The sequence below is a fragment of the Hemiscyllium ocellatum genome, chromosome 30 (assembly GCF_020745735.1).
Source record: "Hemiscyllium ocellatum isolate sHemOce1 chromosome 30, sHemOce1.pat.X.cur, whole genome shotgun sequence".
Lineage (NCBI taxonomy): Eukaryota > Metazoa > Chordata > Chondrichthyes > Orectolobiformes > Hemiscylliidae > Hemiscyllium > Hemiscyllium ocellatum.
Window position 1 is genome coordinate 7,001,743 of NC_083430.1, and position 12,427 is coordinate 7,014,169.

At 43.3% G+C, this 12,427-nt stretch overlaps 1 protein-coding gene across 1 annotated transcript in view; it reads right to left on the minus strand.

Moving 5' to 3' along the window:
* Window positions 1-12,427, minus strand: part of LOC132830132 (adhesion G protein-coupled receptor B2-like) — a 500,291-nt gene that overhangs the window by 65,934 nt on the left and 421,930 nt on the right. Inside the window, exon 24 of the mRNA XM_060847634.1 lies at window positions 10,621-10,792. Within this exon, the coding sequence (XP_060703617.1) occupies window positions 10,621-10,792 (172 nt within the window). The remainder of the gene's footprint in view (window positions 1-10,620; window positions 10,793-12,427) is intronic.

The window sequence follows — 12,427 nt, forward strand, 5'->3', positions numbered from 1 at the left end:
TCTTCCTCCCAGGGGCCCCTGGCTCACCAGACACAGCCCTTGCCGCTACCCCAAGGCCCTGACCAACATAGCCAATAAGCCTGCATCTCTCTCACTTAGAGAGAGCCGCCACATCCTATAAAAGAATTCCATTTGCTGGTACACCATAACCGTGAGGAAGTCCGGGGGAATGTGCTCCATAACTGACCTACGCCACCCCAAGAGTCCCAGGGGATTCTCCAACACCCAGCTTATCAGGATGTTCTTCCTCCCACAAAATGAAAGAATATTAAACAGTTTCTTCACATGCACGTCCAAAGAGGGGAGATTTGGCAAACCCAAGAGGAGGGGACACTGGATCTACCTTGACCTCGGTTCCCAAGACCCATTCCAAAACACTCGCTATAGCGCCCCAATACCTACAAAGCTTGTAACATGACCATAAGCAATAAATAAGAATACCAATATCTGTTTTACATTTGGGGCACACACATGGGGATGCTCCTGTCTTCAATTTCACAAGCCACTCCGGTACCAAATGAGCCCTGTGGAGTACCTTCAGTTGCATAGCCTGCGTCCTATTGCAAACTGAAATCTTCCTTATGTTCTCCCAAATATCCTCCCATGCCTCTGACGAGATCTCCACCCCCAATTCCTGAGTCCAGATTCCGCACAGCAGCTCAATGTCCTTCCAAACAATACCTCCTAATAAATGATAGAGGGCGCTGACCGAGAGAGTACCCATGGACCAAAGTACTCTCCTCTCCACTTTCGAATTATAAGGACTAACCGTCAATGTAGTCTTTACCTGTATAAAGTCCCTAATCTAAAATTAACAAGAGTCCCTCCTAGATAGTTCATATTTCTGGCTCAGCTGCTCGAAAGTTGCTGCTCAACTGCTCAACTCCTTCCCCTCAAATAAATCTCTTCGACAGGAAACTCCTCTAGACTCCCAGAACCTGAATCCAGAATCCATCAATCCTGGCCGGAATCCTAACATTCCTACTATGGGAGTAAAAGGGGAAGTTTTTTGTAAATTGCCCTCACTTTCTTCCATCATTCTCCATGCTTTTAACCATGTTAAGGACAATCGGATTTCTGCAATATTCCACAGCAGTCCTCAACTTGTCCATAACCAACAAATTAATGAGGAGGCATTTCGCCGGGGAGGCCTCAATGTCCAGCCAAACTGACCGTGGGTCCTAGCAAGCCCAATCACTTGATATTTCTTAAAATCTGGAAAATCTACACCCCCATCCTCTGCGGAAACCGCAATTTGGCAAGCCTAATATGAGGCTGCCTATGACGCCAGATAAAAGAACTGAGCCAAGTATGAAGCCTCCATAGCACCTGCTTGGGCAGCATCAAAGGGAGTATTTGCATGGGGAATAATAAACAAGGAAGAACATTCATTTTGACCAGAGCTATTCTCCCCAACCAGGATATCGGAAGATTCTTCCATCACTGAGTGTCCTGTCTTATCTTCTCTACCAACTGCACAAAATCAGTTTTATATAACTGATCGAAGGCCAGGCTGATAAAAATGCCTAAATATGGGAAACCTCCCTGTGACCACTGAAAGGGAATCAGATTCCACCCCCATAGACATGGCCTCCAAATTCATAAAATGGATTTTATACCCCAGGGAAAAAACAAACCAAACTTGTATAAATGGGTTAGTTAGAAAGAGAAGAACGTCATCTGCATAAAGGGTGATCTTATGCCCTCCAGATCTTACCTCTGGGGCAGTTATATTGGGGTCCTTCTGGATGGCCTCTGCCAACAGCTCAATCACCAATATAAATAGTAACTGTGAAACGGGGCACCCTTGCCGGCTGTTTCTGCCAAAACTGTCAGACCTCATAGCATTAGTGAAAACTGCTGCTTGAGGATCACTGTATAACACTGCCACCCACTGGGTAAAGACCCCCTCCAAGACCAAACCACTCCAAGACGTAAAGGTACGGCCACTCCATCCTGTCAAACACTTTCTCTATTACCAAACCCGGAACCGACCCTTGCTGCCATACCTGAACCACATTTAGTACTCTTCTAATATTATCAGAAGACCTGCGACTCCAAATAAAACCTGTCTGGCCCTCCTTTACAATGAAGGGCAAAACCCACTCCAACCTCAATGCCAGCATTTTTGACAAAATTTTAAAGTCCATGTTTAATAACGATGTGTACCTGTACGAAGTACAATCCACTGGGGCTTTCCCTCTCTTGAGAATAACAGAAATATTTGCTTCTCTCAGAGAGGATGGGAGGCAGTCCTGACTGTACGAATAATTGTACATATCCAACATTGGCCCGGCCATCATGTTTATAAATTCATTATAAAACTTGCTCTGAAATCCATCTGGACCTGGCGCTTTACCACTCTGGAGCTGCCTCAGAGTAGAACTTCCTGAATGCTGCGTTAATCTTTTTGGAATTGCAAATGAGAGTACCAGCATACTCTCTAATGGGTGTGGTAGATTGGAGGGCATTCCTCTTTCCAGCCAGGTACGCCAGATATCTACCCTGTTTATCATTATACTCGAATAACCTCTACTTTACAAAGGAAATCTCCTTCTTTGTTGTCTGAGTGAATGTAGCATTCAGAGCATCCCTGAGGGCTGTAATCCGTTACAACTTGCTCACAGACGGTCTGTCAAAGTATGCTGTCTCGGCTGCTTTCAGCTGGCCTCGAGCACACACTGTTGCTGTCCCCTCTGCTGCTTCCGAGTCGCCGAGTAAGAAATAATCAAACCCTTGCATAGGCCTTGGCAGTCTCCCACAGCACTGACAGATTACTGGCCGTACCCGAATTAATGTCCCAAAAGATTTTATTTCCTGTGAAAAATACTCAGTAAACTGGGTAGGAAAGGATCCATGCGCCAATGCCCTGACCCTGTCCCATCACCACTGGTCTTGACCTCCATGTCCATTGCCGCATGATCGGAAATGGCTATGTTGCCAATTCTGCAAGACAGCACTGAATTCAAAACAGCCAATGGGACAAAAAAAGTGTCAACCATAGTGTAGCACTTATGTGGGTGAGAGAAAAAGGTAAAGTCCTTACTCTCAGAGTGAAGACATCTCCACACATCCACCAATCCCAGCTCCCTGTTCAGGTCCACCAGCTGCCTGGATTGCGGGAATATACCCGCGAGACCCCTAGGGCATCCTGTCCACCTCGAGGTCCATAACTCAATTAAAGTCTCCCCCTACAATTGTATGATGCGCCTCAAGGACCATCAACCTGGAAAGGGCATCTGTTAAAAATTTGCCTGAATATGCCAGGGGGCAAAATACATTCAAGATTCCATATTCCTTGCCCTGTATTAAAGCTTTACGAATCATAAACTGCCCATATTCATCCTTAATTTGGTCTAACAGGTGAAATGGGAGATTCTTCTGGATGGGTATAGCAATTCCTCTATTTTTCGAATTAAAGGATAAGAAAAGCACCTGTCTGAACCCTCCCTGCTGTAACTTCATGTGCTCCTTATTGGTTAGATGTGTTCTTGCAGCAAGGCTACATCGACCCTCTGTTTTCTAAGGCTTGAGAGGATATTTTTTCTCTTAATTGGTGAATGACTCCCCTTAACATTCCAGGTGTATCATTTAAATGAATGGCTAGCCATAGCTGTCCAAAACATCCCATGACCCATCTGGGAGGAAGAACCCTACTCATAGTACACCAAGTGAAAACAGTAAATAGTTTGCTTAAACTTGAAAATACAACTACAAAAATTACCAAATTACTGAACTAACATATAACACAAAGAAGAGCAGACTTTCCCTCTTGCCCACAGGGAGCACTCATAATACCCATTAATCCCTCCATGGCTCCTTTTAGCTGAAGCCATGCCCCAAACCCAAGCAAAACAAAGTTTAAAAAAAGTTACAAGAAAATTAAAAATGGGCACTCAACGCTAGTCCATACTTTTACCCTAGGCAATCCTGGTAAAATAAAAAAAACCTGCCTCCCCAAACCACCCCCTCCCCTGCACTAAGAGGGAGAAACGAAAAGAGAATGATAACTAATGATAATGGAAGGGGTGAAAGAAGGAAGAAGAGAGAGGAAGAGAAAACAAGGGACCTCCCACATATTAAAAAAATACAAAACCAGGTAAACCAGGCAAACTACAGAAAAAACAAAGTGAACATGATTGTCCATATTATTCCAGCCAGCCAGTCTATTTTAAGTCCAGGAAGTCCTTTGTCTTCTCTGGTGAGTCAAAATTAAACACGGACCCTCCTTGGCTGAAACTTAATATTGCCGGATATTTTACAGAGTACTGAATATCCAAGTCTCTCAGCCTCCTTTTTACCTCATCAAAGGCCTTTCCCTTGTGGATCACAGCCACAGGAAAGTCTTGGAGAAACATAAATCTTGATCCTTTGTATGTCAGACGCTGTAAATCCTTCCCCAGTGCTCTAGACGTTTTCAGAACCATTTGCTTATCTCTGTAATGCTGGAGTCACACTTGGACGGGGTGGAGGCGCTGGTCCAATCCGGGCCTGTGCACTGAGACCCGGTGGGCCCACTCAACCCGCCCCGACTTCCAGCTTCAGAAACTGCCGGAGCCATTGCTCCAAGAAGCTGACCAGCTGGCCTCTTCTTCCAGTTTCGGTAGCCCGACCAGGTGGATATTCTTGATTTTTGTGGTCATTGACCTTCTCTACTAAAGCCCGTACCTGCTGTTCCATGGCCTGGAACCGACCCGCCGAGGATTCCACCGCGGTTTCGGAGGACATGGTCTGCTCCATGACGTGCTGCCCAAGATGCTGGATCTCCTGGTCATACTGCTGCAGCACAGCTAAGATCGGTTCCAACCTGGTCCGGGTCTTCTCCATCACTAAAACGATCTTCTCTCGGAGTTTCATGAGCTCCGAGACCAGGCTGTGCTCCACAGGGAAGTCCCGTGGGGCTTTTGCGGAGGCGTGTCCGTTGCTGCAGGAGAGTGCCCTGCTTGGTGTAATCCTCGCTGTCCTTTTCCTTTAATCACTTTTCGTAACTAATTGAACTGACATCTGGCAATTCTGGGGATCCAAAACTACTGATTTTTACCACAATGGGTGAGAAAGGGAGGGTGAATGTACCACTTTATCTGGGTTCTGGTGCAGAGCTCAGCAGGGCAGACCTACTGAATTGCCGCCATCTTGGATCTCCTCATGTTATTTTTGATCTCAAAGAGGAATGTGCAATGTGCATGCACATCTCCAGCATGAGTTATGTTGAATGCATCGAGGTGAGTTATGATTGACACTTGTGCTATTACTTCTGACTTTGCTGCTTCAGCTCAGGTTTCCCTTAAACTTCTATAACTGCGCAAACATACAGCAACAAGATAGGCCAACTAACCAGAGCTATTGTAAACTAAATATGTTAGGTGCTGATTTCCATGGTTTCCAGCTAAGTTTGCAGAGTTGCTGTGAGTCTTCCACTGATGCAGCTGGCAGAATCAATCTGGGGTGCTGAAGACTTTGATTCTGGCTTCAAAGATTCTTGTCAGATCACTTACCCCAAGATTCCCCCTTGGCCAATAGCATTAAAAGAAGGTCTTTTCTACCTGGGACTTTGAGGAGCATTTCTTTTCTTTCAACGTAAGAAGGAGCTTCTTATTGAAATCTGGCATCTCTTGCAAATCTTCAGGTAGGACCAATACTGTACTACTGGTAACAGGGAAGGTAATTGTGGCTGTGGAAACCTTGTAGTTTACAATAGCTCTGGTTAGTTGGCCCATCTTGTTGCTGAATGTTTGTTCAGGCATAGAAGTTTAAGATAATCTTGACCTGATGACACCACAAGGAGAAAGTGAGGACTGCAAATGCTGGAGATCAGAGCTGAATCACTCACATTGTCCAGGGCACTGGTAGAAGTAAAGTTGCCATAGTCTTATTGGGCTGCTCCCTCATTAGAGAGAGAGAGAAAGAGAGAGAGAGGACAGGTGGTGGTTTCACCTGAGAGTCACCACAGTTCAGGCGAGGGGACAGGGTGACAAACAAGGTCCTTCATTGTCACCTCTGCTGGTATGGGAATTAAATCCACTCTGTTGGCATCATTTTGCATTGCAAACCAACCATTCAGCCAACTAACCAAAGCCAAGAGCATTACACAAATGAGGTGTCGATGTTCTTTATACCAGGAGAGGTGAGTACATTATCTTCCCTCTGACAAGATAGGTGCAGGTGAAATGTGGAAGATGGCCGATTTTCTCATTGTGCATGACCATTTGCTGCACAATCATGGTGCTACATCTAAATACAGAGATTAGATTAGATTCCATACAGTGTGGAAACAGCCCATTTGGTCCAACAAGTCCACATTGACCCTCTGAAGAGTAACCCATCCAGACCCATTCCCCCACATTTACTCCTGACTAATGTACCTAACACCATGGACAATTCACCGAACCTGCACATCTTTGGATTGTGGAAGGAAACCGGACACCCGGAGGAAACCTACACAGACACAGGGAGAATGTGCAAACTCCACACAGACAATTACCTGAGGCGGGAATCGAACCCAGGTCCCTAGCGCTGTGAGGCAGCAGTGCTAACCAGAGCCACCGCGCCACCCTCAATGTACCACAGCTTCTATAGCAGTGTTCCTAAATTTTATCTGTAACTCCATATTGAGCTTTGAAAATTTGTTCAACCTCCCATTGAGGGCTGTGAGAGTGAGACCCTCTTAGAAAGGGAGCATAGCTTTTGTAACTTGGTTCAAGCTCCACTGCAGCCGTTACTTCTTCAGATTTCCCAATCCCAAAGTTATAGATCATAACTCATATCAGGACTCATTTCTGTCCCAGCAACAGTGAAGGAACAGCGATATAATTCCAAGTCAGGATGATGTGTGACTTGGAGGGAAACTTGCTGGTAGCAATGTTCACATGCATCGTCAGATCTTGTTATTCCAGATAGGAGAGATTGTGGGTTTGGAAAGTGCTGTTTCAGGAATTTTTGACCAGCGTTGCAGTGGGTCTCTTTTGTGCTACATGCTAAGGCCACTCTGCAATACTGGTGGAGAAAGTGAATGTTTAAGTTGGTGAATAGTGTCCTGATCCAGCAGGATGCTTTGATCTGCCACAACCTTGTCATGGACAGGCTGGATAATAGACAGACAGTAGCAAGAACATAGTTGTTGTGGCAGTGGTGAAAGAACAAATAATTCCTGATGAAGGGCTTTTGCCCAAAACATCGATTTTGCTGCTCCTTGGATGCTGCTTGAACTGCTGTGCTCTTCCAGCACCACTAATCCAAAGAACAAATAATGTTCTGTAAGTTCAAAGTAGGAACATGTCCTTTTCTTTATTCAGTCATGGGATGTGGGTGCCAATGATTGGACCAGCATTTATTGCCTACCCTCATTGACAGGGCAATTAAGAGTCAACCACATTGCTGTGGGCTTTAGAGTCACATGTAGGCCATATCAATCAGGACAGATGTTTCCTCCCTTAAAGGACATTATGAATTGGATCAGTTTTTCCGATGGTGGTTTCATGGTCATTATTCTAGGATTTTATTGAATGGAACTTTCACCATCTGTTGTGTAGCAAGATTCAAACCTGGGTCCCCAGAACATTATTTGCATACCTGGATTAATAGTCCAGTGATAATATCACTAGGCCATTGCCTTCTCTCTATCAAGTCACTGCACCTTCCTCCAGGCAACACCTTAGCAATCCTGACAATCTGTCACTGCTATAAAATTCTACTTGATCATTTTGGGCAGTGACATCCAAAGCAATACAGAAACAAACACTGATGCCAAACTCTCAGCCTGAACCTCCATTACACACTCAGATTTTGGGTAAATGCTGTTTGTATGACACTGAAAGCTAAAACATCAGGTGCTGCATCATATTTGGACTTGTAAGTCTTCTCATGGAATTGGGCATCACTCATGAGTTAGAAAGTATGGGCTCAGAGTACAAATCTGTAGCTAAGTTAATGCTGGAGTTCTTCATACTCTTTGATAGTAACGGAAGGCTATCTGGAAGGCTTGTTAATTTATCATATCTCTCTGAATCGGTGTCAGTCAGCCCTTTTCTGTGTGCTTTCTCATTTAAGTCTTCTTTTGAGTCCTCTGCAACAGACCTCATATGTAGGGAATTGGCAGTTATGACTCTTTTCCTTCTACTTTGTCTGCTAGTCATTCATATGTTGTGTCTCTTCCTGATGCCACAGACAAATTTTATATGTTCCCTTTTATGTGACCATTGTGTGGGTGGGTGTATTTTCTTATCCTTGAAATGATTAACTCAATGCAAATAATCCAGGAGCAAGCGTTTGGTTGTTTTAAATGAGCAAGATTATATGCTTTCATACCATTTATCCTGCAGGTTAACGAAAATTCATTCAATGTACCCACACTTTCATAATTTTCACAGAAGCATGTCAGTATTGCTACAAATAAGGTATTGAGGGGCCTCATCTACTTCCAGGCCTGGTCCAAAGTAAGCCATGTCCAACGGAGAGTCCTTTTGTCCACTCTGGCAGTAAGATATATTTTTAATCTCAAAAAGATGTCTGATGATCCTTGGAATCTTCACTTTCCGTCTTTGAAAAATGTAGCTTTTAGAAAATGTATGTTTAAAGATTTATGATATTATTGTGTGGGGGCTGATGAGACATCAATCTCTATAGTGTGCATAATGCCTGTATTTGAAAGGCTGAGAGGATGAGATTGAGTCTTAGTGATTTATCATCATCAGTTTCCTAGGATTTTGGCCCCTGCAGCAGTACCTCAGGAGGGGGTGTTTTTAGGTATTTAAAAGGAGAAAATCCATGCGTGGAATTGCAGTGAGAGAAGGTGGAAGGGAAAGCAAGAAGTGTATGTTTACACATAGTACAGATTTAGAATCAGACATGATTGTGGGATAAGGGAAAAAGTGGAATGCAAAACTGTCGCAGTGTCAGCTCCAATATTTTAATCTTGCCACTCACCATGATTGCAGTCATAGCTGGTTCAATAGTGGTCAGTGCTATCCCCTCTATTGGGGCAAGGACACGTGAGTGTGCCTATCTTTGCTATTCAGGCATTGCTAGCTGCAATTATGCAAAACCTCACTGTGTAAAACTTAGAGAACTATGTCATTGGGTATAGTGTATAGAGGAACCTCGATTATCCGAATGACATGGGCGGGTCGTATTTTGTTTAGATAAATGCTCAGATAATCGAATGCTGGATAACACTGTTTGGCCAAGCATCGAGGCCTTGTGATCTTGCTCGGATAATCAAATACCGGATAATCTAGGTTCCTCTGTAATTTGTATGGCTGCCATAGCTGGGCACTTGATAATGTGTGCAAACTGAGAACTACAGTGAGGAGTCTTACAACAGTGGGTGGGTGAGGTCAGGCTGTGAATAGGAAATGTAAAAGGTAAAGGTAAAGTTGCCACAGGGTTGCTCTCTCATTGGACAGAAATGACTGGTGATGGTTTAACCTGAGGGTTACCATACCTCAGGCAAGGAGAGAGACCTTCATGGTAACCTCAGCTATGTGAGAATTAAGTTGACCCTCTGAGTAAGATGATGAAATCAGGCTTGATTGGTCATCTTCATACTGGAGTTAAGGGGGATGTTAAATTGAGCAGTGTATGGAGTTGCTGGTTCATTTCTAAAGAAACAACCCTGGGAAATGCATTCACTGATCATGACCACTCATGTTAAACCTTATCTTGCACTGCCACATGCCTTCAGGCTATATGCCTGTCATTGGCTATTGCGGTTATCTGTTCCCACTGCCTCCACTGTCCTGGTGGGTGGAAAATATCCTCTGCTGAGGCCTCTAGTTTTACAGTATGGAACATTGCATCATGTTCATTCTTCTTGTAGGTTAGTCTTCTCCAGCCATTTCTAGTACCTTAACAGGAAAGAAGATTTCCAGCCTCCTTTTTGTCTGCTTTGGAATCCAGCATCTGCAGTCACTTGTCTCTAATCTATTTCTAGTAGCTTCCCTGGAGAGGAAGTAGGCTGGCTTTAGGTGATGCAGTTAAACTTTAGGTGGTGCTAGCTTCACATACACTTTATCCCTTGCTGAACTAGGCAGGCATTTTGCAACACCTTTTTGGGTTTGTGTTTTTACTGATCACGTCAGGTTACAATGAGAAAAATTCTGCAATCATTCAAAGCAGAAAACCTATATTTCAGTTGTGTTGTTACCTGAACAGAAGGAGGACCTCAAATGACCTTTAACCTGTTTTCTTTGGGTTAAAGAGAGTAAATTCAGATTGGGTTTTTACACCTGATTACTGCTAAATTATGCCTCTGAGCAAAGCATGTGTAAAAATGCCAGATAGGGAAGCGATACCGAGATATTCCAATGTGGTTGAGAAGTATTTTCATAAATATTGATCTCCTTCAGGTTTAAATGTTTGGACAGGATAATGGATGATTCAGAAACTCTCCAACACTGTGCCCAATTGATCTGAGACCAGGTACTCACATGAGACAAACAATCCCAACTCCAATACATATTGACCCACTTTAAGTAGGTGTGTCACAGCAACTTCATGACAGCCAGCTTCAACACAGGTACTTTTCAAGGATATTGCTTGCATTGTTACACTGAAGCACAGACACCCCTGATGAGACAGGGGGTTCAACCTTCAGTGATGTTGATTTGATTTGACTGCACATACCTCTCGTCTCAGGAAGCAGTGGACCGTGATAATAACAAAGCCTTGAACGGAGTCAAAAACTGCAAACAGTATTTGAAACAAAATCGATCGTCTGTCAGTCATCGCCAGAACAGCTGACATCCAGGTCAGTGCCAGCAACGGGAGAACAACGCACGAGCTCCACAGGGACGCCCTGGAGGAACAGAGAAGAATGGCAGTCTTAATTAAAATGATAAGTGTAATCAATTATATTCAGTTACAATCTCATAATTTAGAAGGGTATTTTTCGAATTCTGTGCCTCAATTTGTTTTTTGACATGTAATACTTAATTTTTAGTTCTAACCACAAATCAAACTGGACATTCAAATGGGGGTTCTCAGAGGATAGGGTTCTGCAAGACGATTTAAGAGGCCCAGATTGTTATATTTTTTGACTTCCTAGTTCATTATTTCTGTTGCAGTCTATGTTTTTGAAGAATATTGTCTGCAAAAACATGATTTCCCGTTGTGTAGCTGTTGCAGTATTCAAGAAATTGGTAAAGCTCCCATGCCTACCTCAACAACATGTTGCATTTTTATAGGTTTCCTAAGAGTTTATCAATACAAGTAAGAATCCCTTGAGGAAGCACCATTATTTTCAAGGGCTGCTTCCAGTTTTGTCAATGTTAGCAGAGTGCTTGTAGTGTGACAACATGAACTTGGATCTCTGACAATGTGTGAATAATAGCGGATGATTCCTGCTATTATGTCACAATTAGCATGCAGTTCTGATAATGCTGTTACCAGCAGAGAACTTGAGAGTGATTGCTGAACAACTGTTACAAATTAATGTTGTACATCTTGGAGGGACTGCACTTACCTATTCACTCATGATACTTCCACAAAAAAGCCCACCTCTACTCCTGCTTCACGTCTTATGTTGTTGAAATCCTTTATTATCTCTAGACTTAACAGTTCTAACACAATCCTGGCTGGCCTCCTAGATTTAATTTTCCATTAAGGTGAGGCTATCCAAAATTGTGCTGTTCTGGTCACAATTTATACCAAATACCATTTTCCCTGTGCTCGTTGACCTGTATTAACTCAAGACTAGCCAACAGCTTGACTTTAAAATTCTCATCCATGCTTTCAAATCCTTCCCTCTTCTAGGTTTGCCTATCTCTGAAATCTTCTCCAGCTCCACAACCTAGATTTCTGTTTATCTCTAATTCTGGTCTCTTCTGAAGAAGTTTGATTTAATTGCTCCAACACTGGATGCCATGTTTCCAACTTCATTGGCCCTAAGCCCTGTTATTCCCTTCCTAAACCACTCCACCTCTTTGTCTTGATTTCTTCCTTCAAGATACTTCTTACATCTTTGGGTCATCTCTGTGATATCTCCTTCTTGTGACTTAAAGTTATATCTTTTTTGATGATGTCTATGTGAAGCACTTGGGACCTTTTATGTTAAAGACACAATATAAATCCAATTGTTTTTTGTTTCTAAAGCCTCATGAAGTCAAGACACGAGTCTTACACAGATCAGCTGTCTTAAAATCTGTACTTCAATAATATACCTGCTTCAAACTGTTGAGGAGATCCTGCAGTAATTCTAATGGCTGTGTAACGGGCTCAGGTAAGTTGCCAATATGACAGGCTTCTCTGTGATTTCTTCTGATTAAGTTTCAGAAATCTGTTTTGCTTTTACACTTCTCAAATGCAGGAAATGCACCTTAATTTTTCTGTGATTTCGCTGCTAAACAGCACAGTCTCAAATCAGCAGGAACAGTGTAAATGTGCCAAGTTTCATGGATGAAGGTGTTGTCGAGACTATTGTGGACACTGGGCT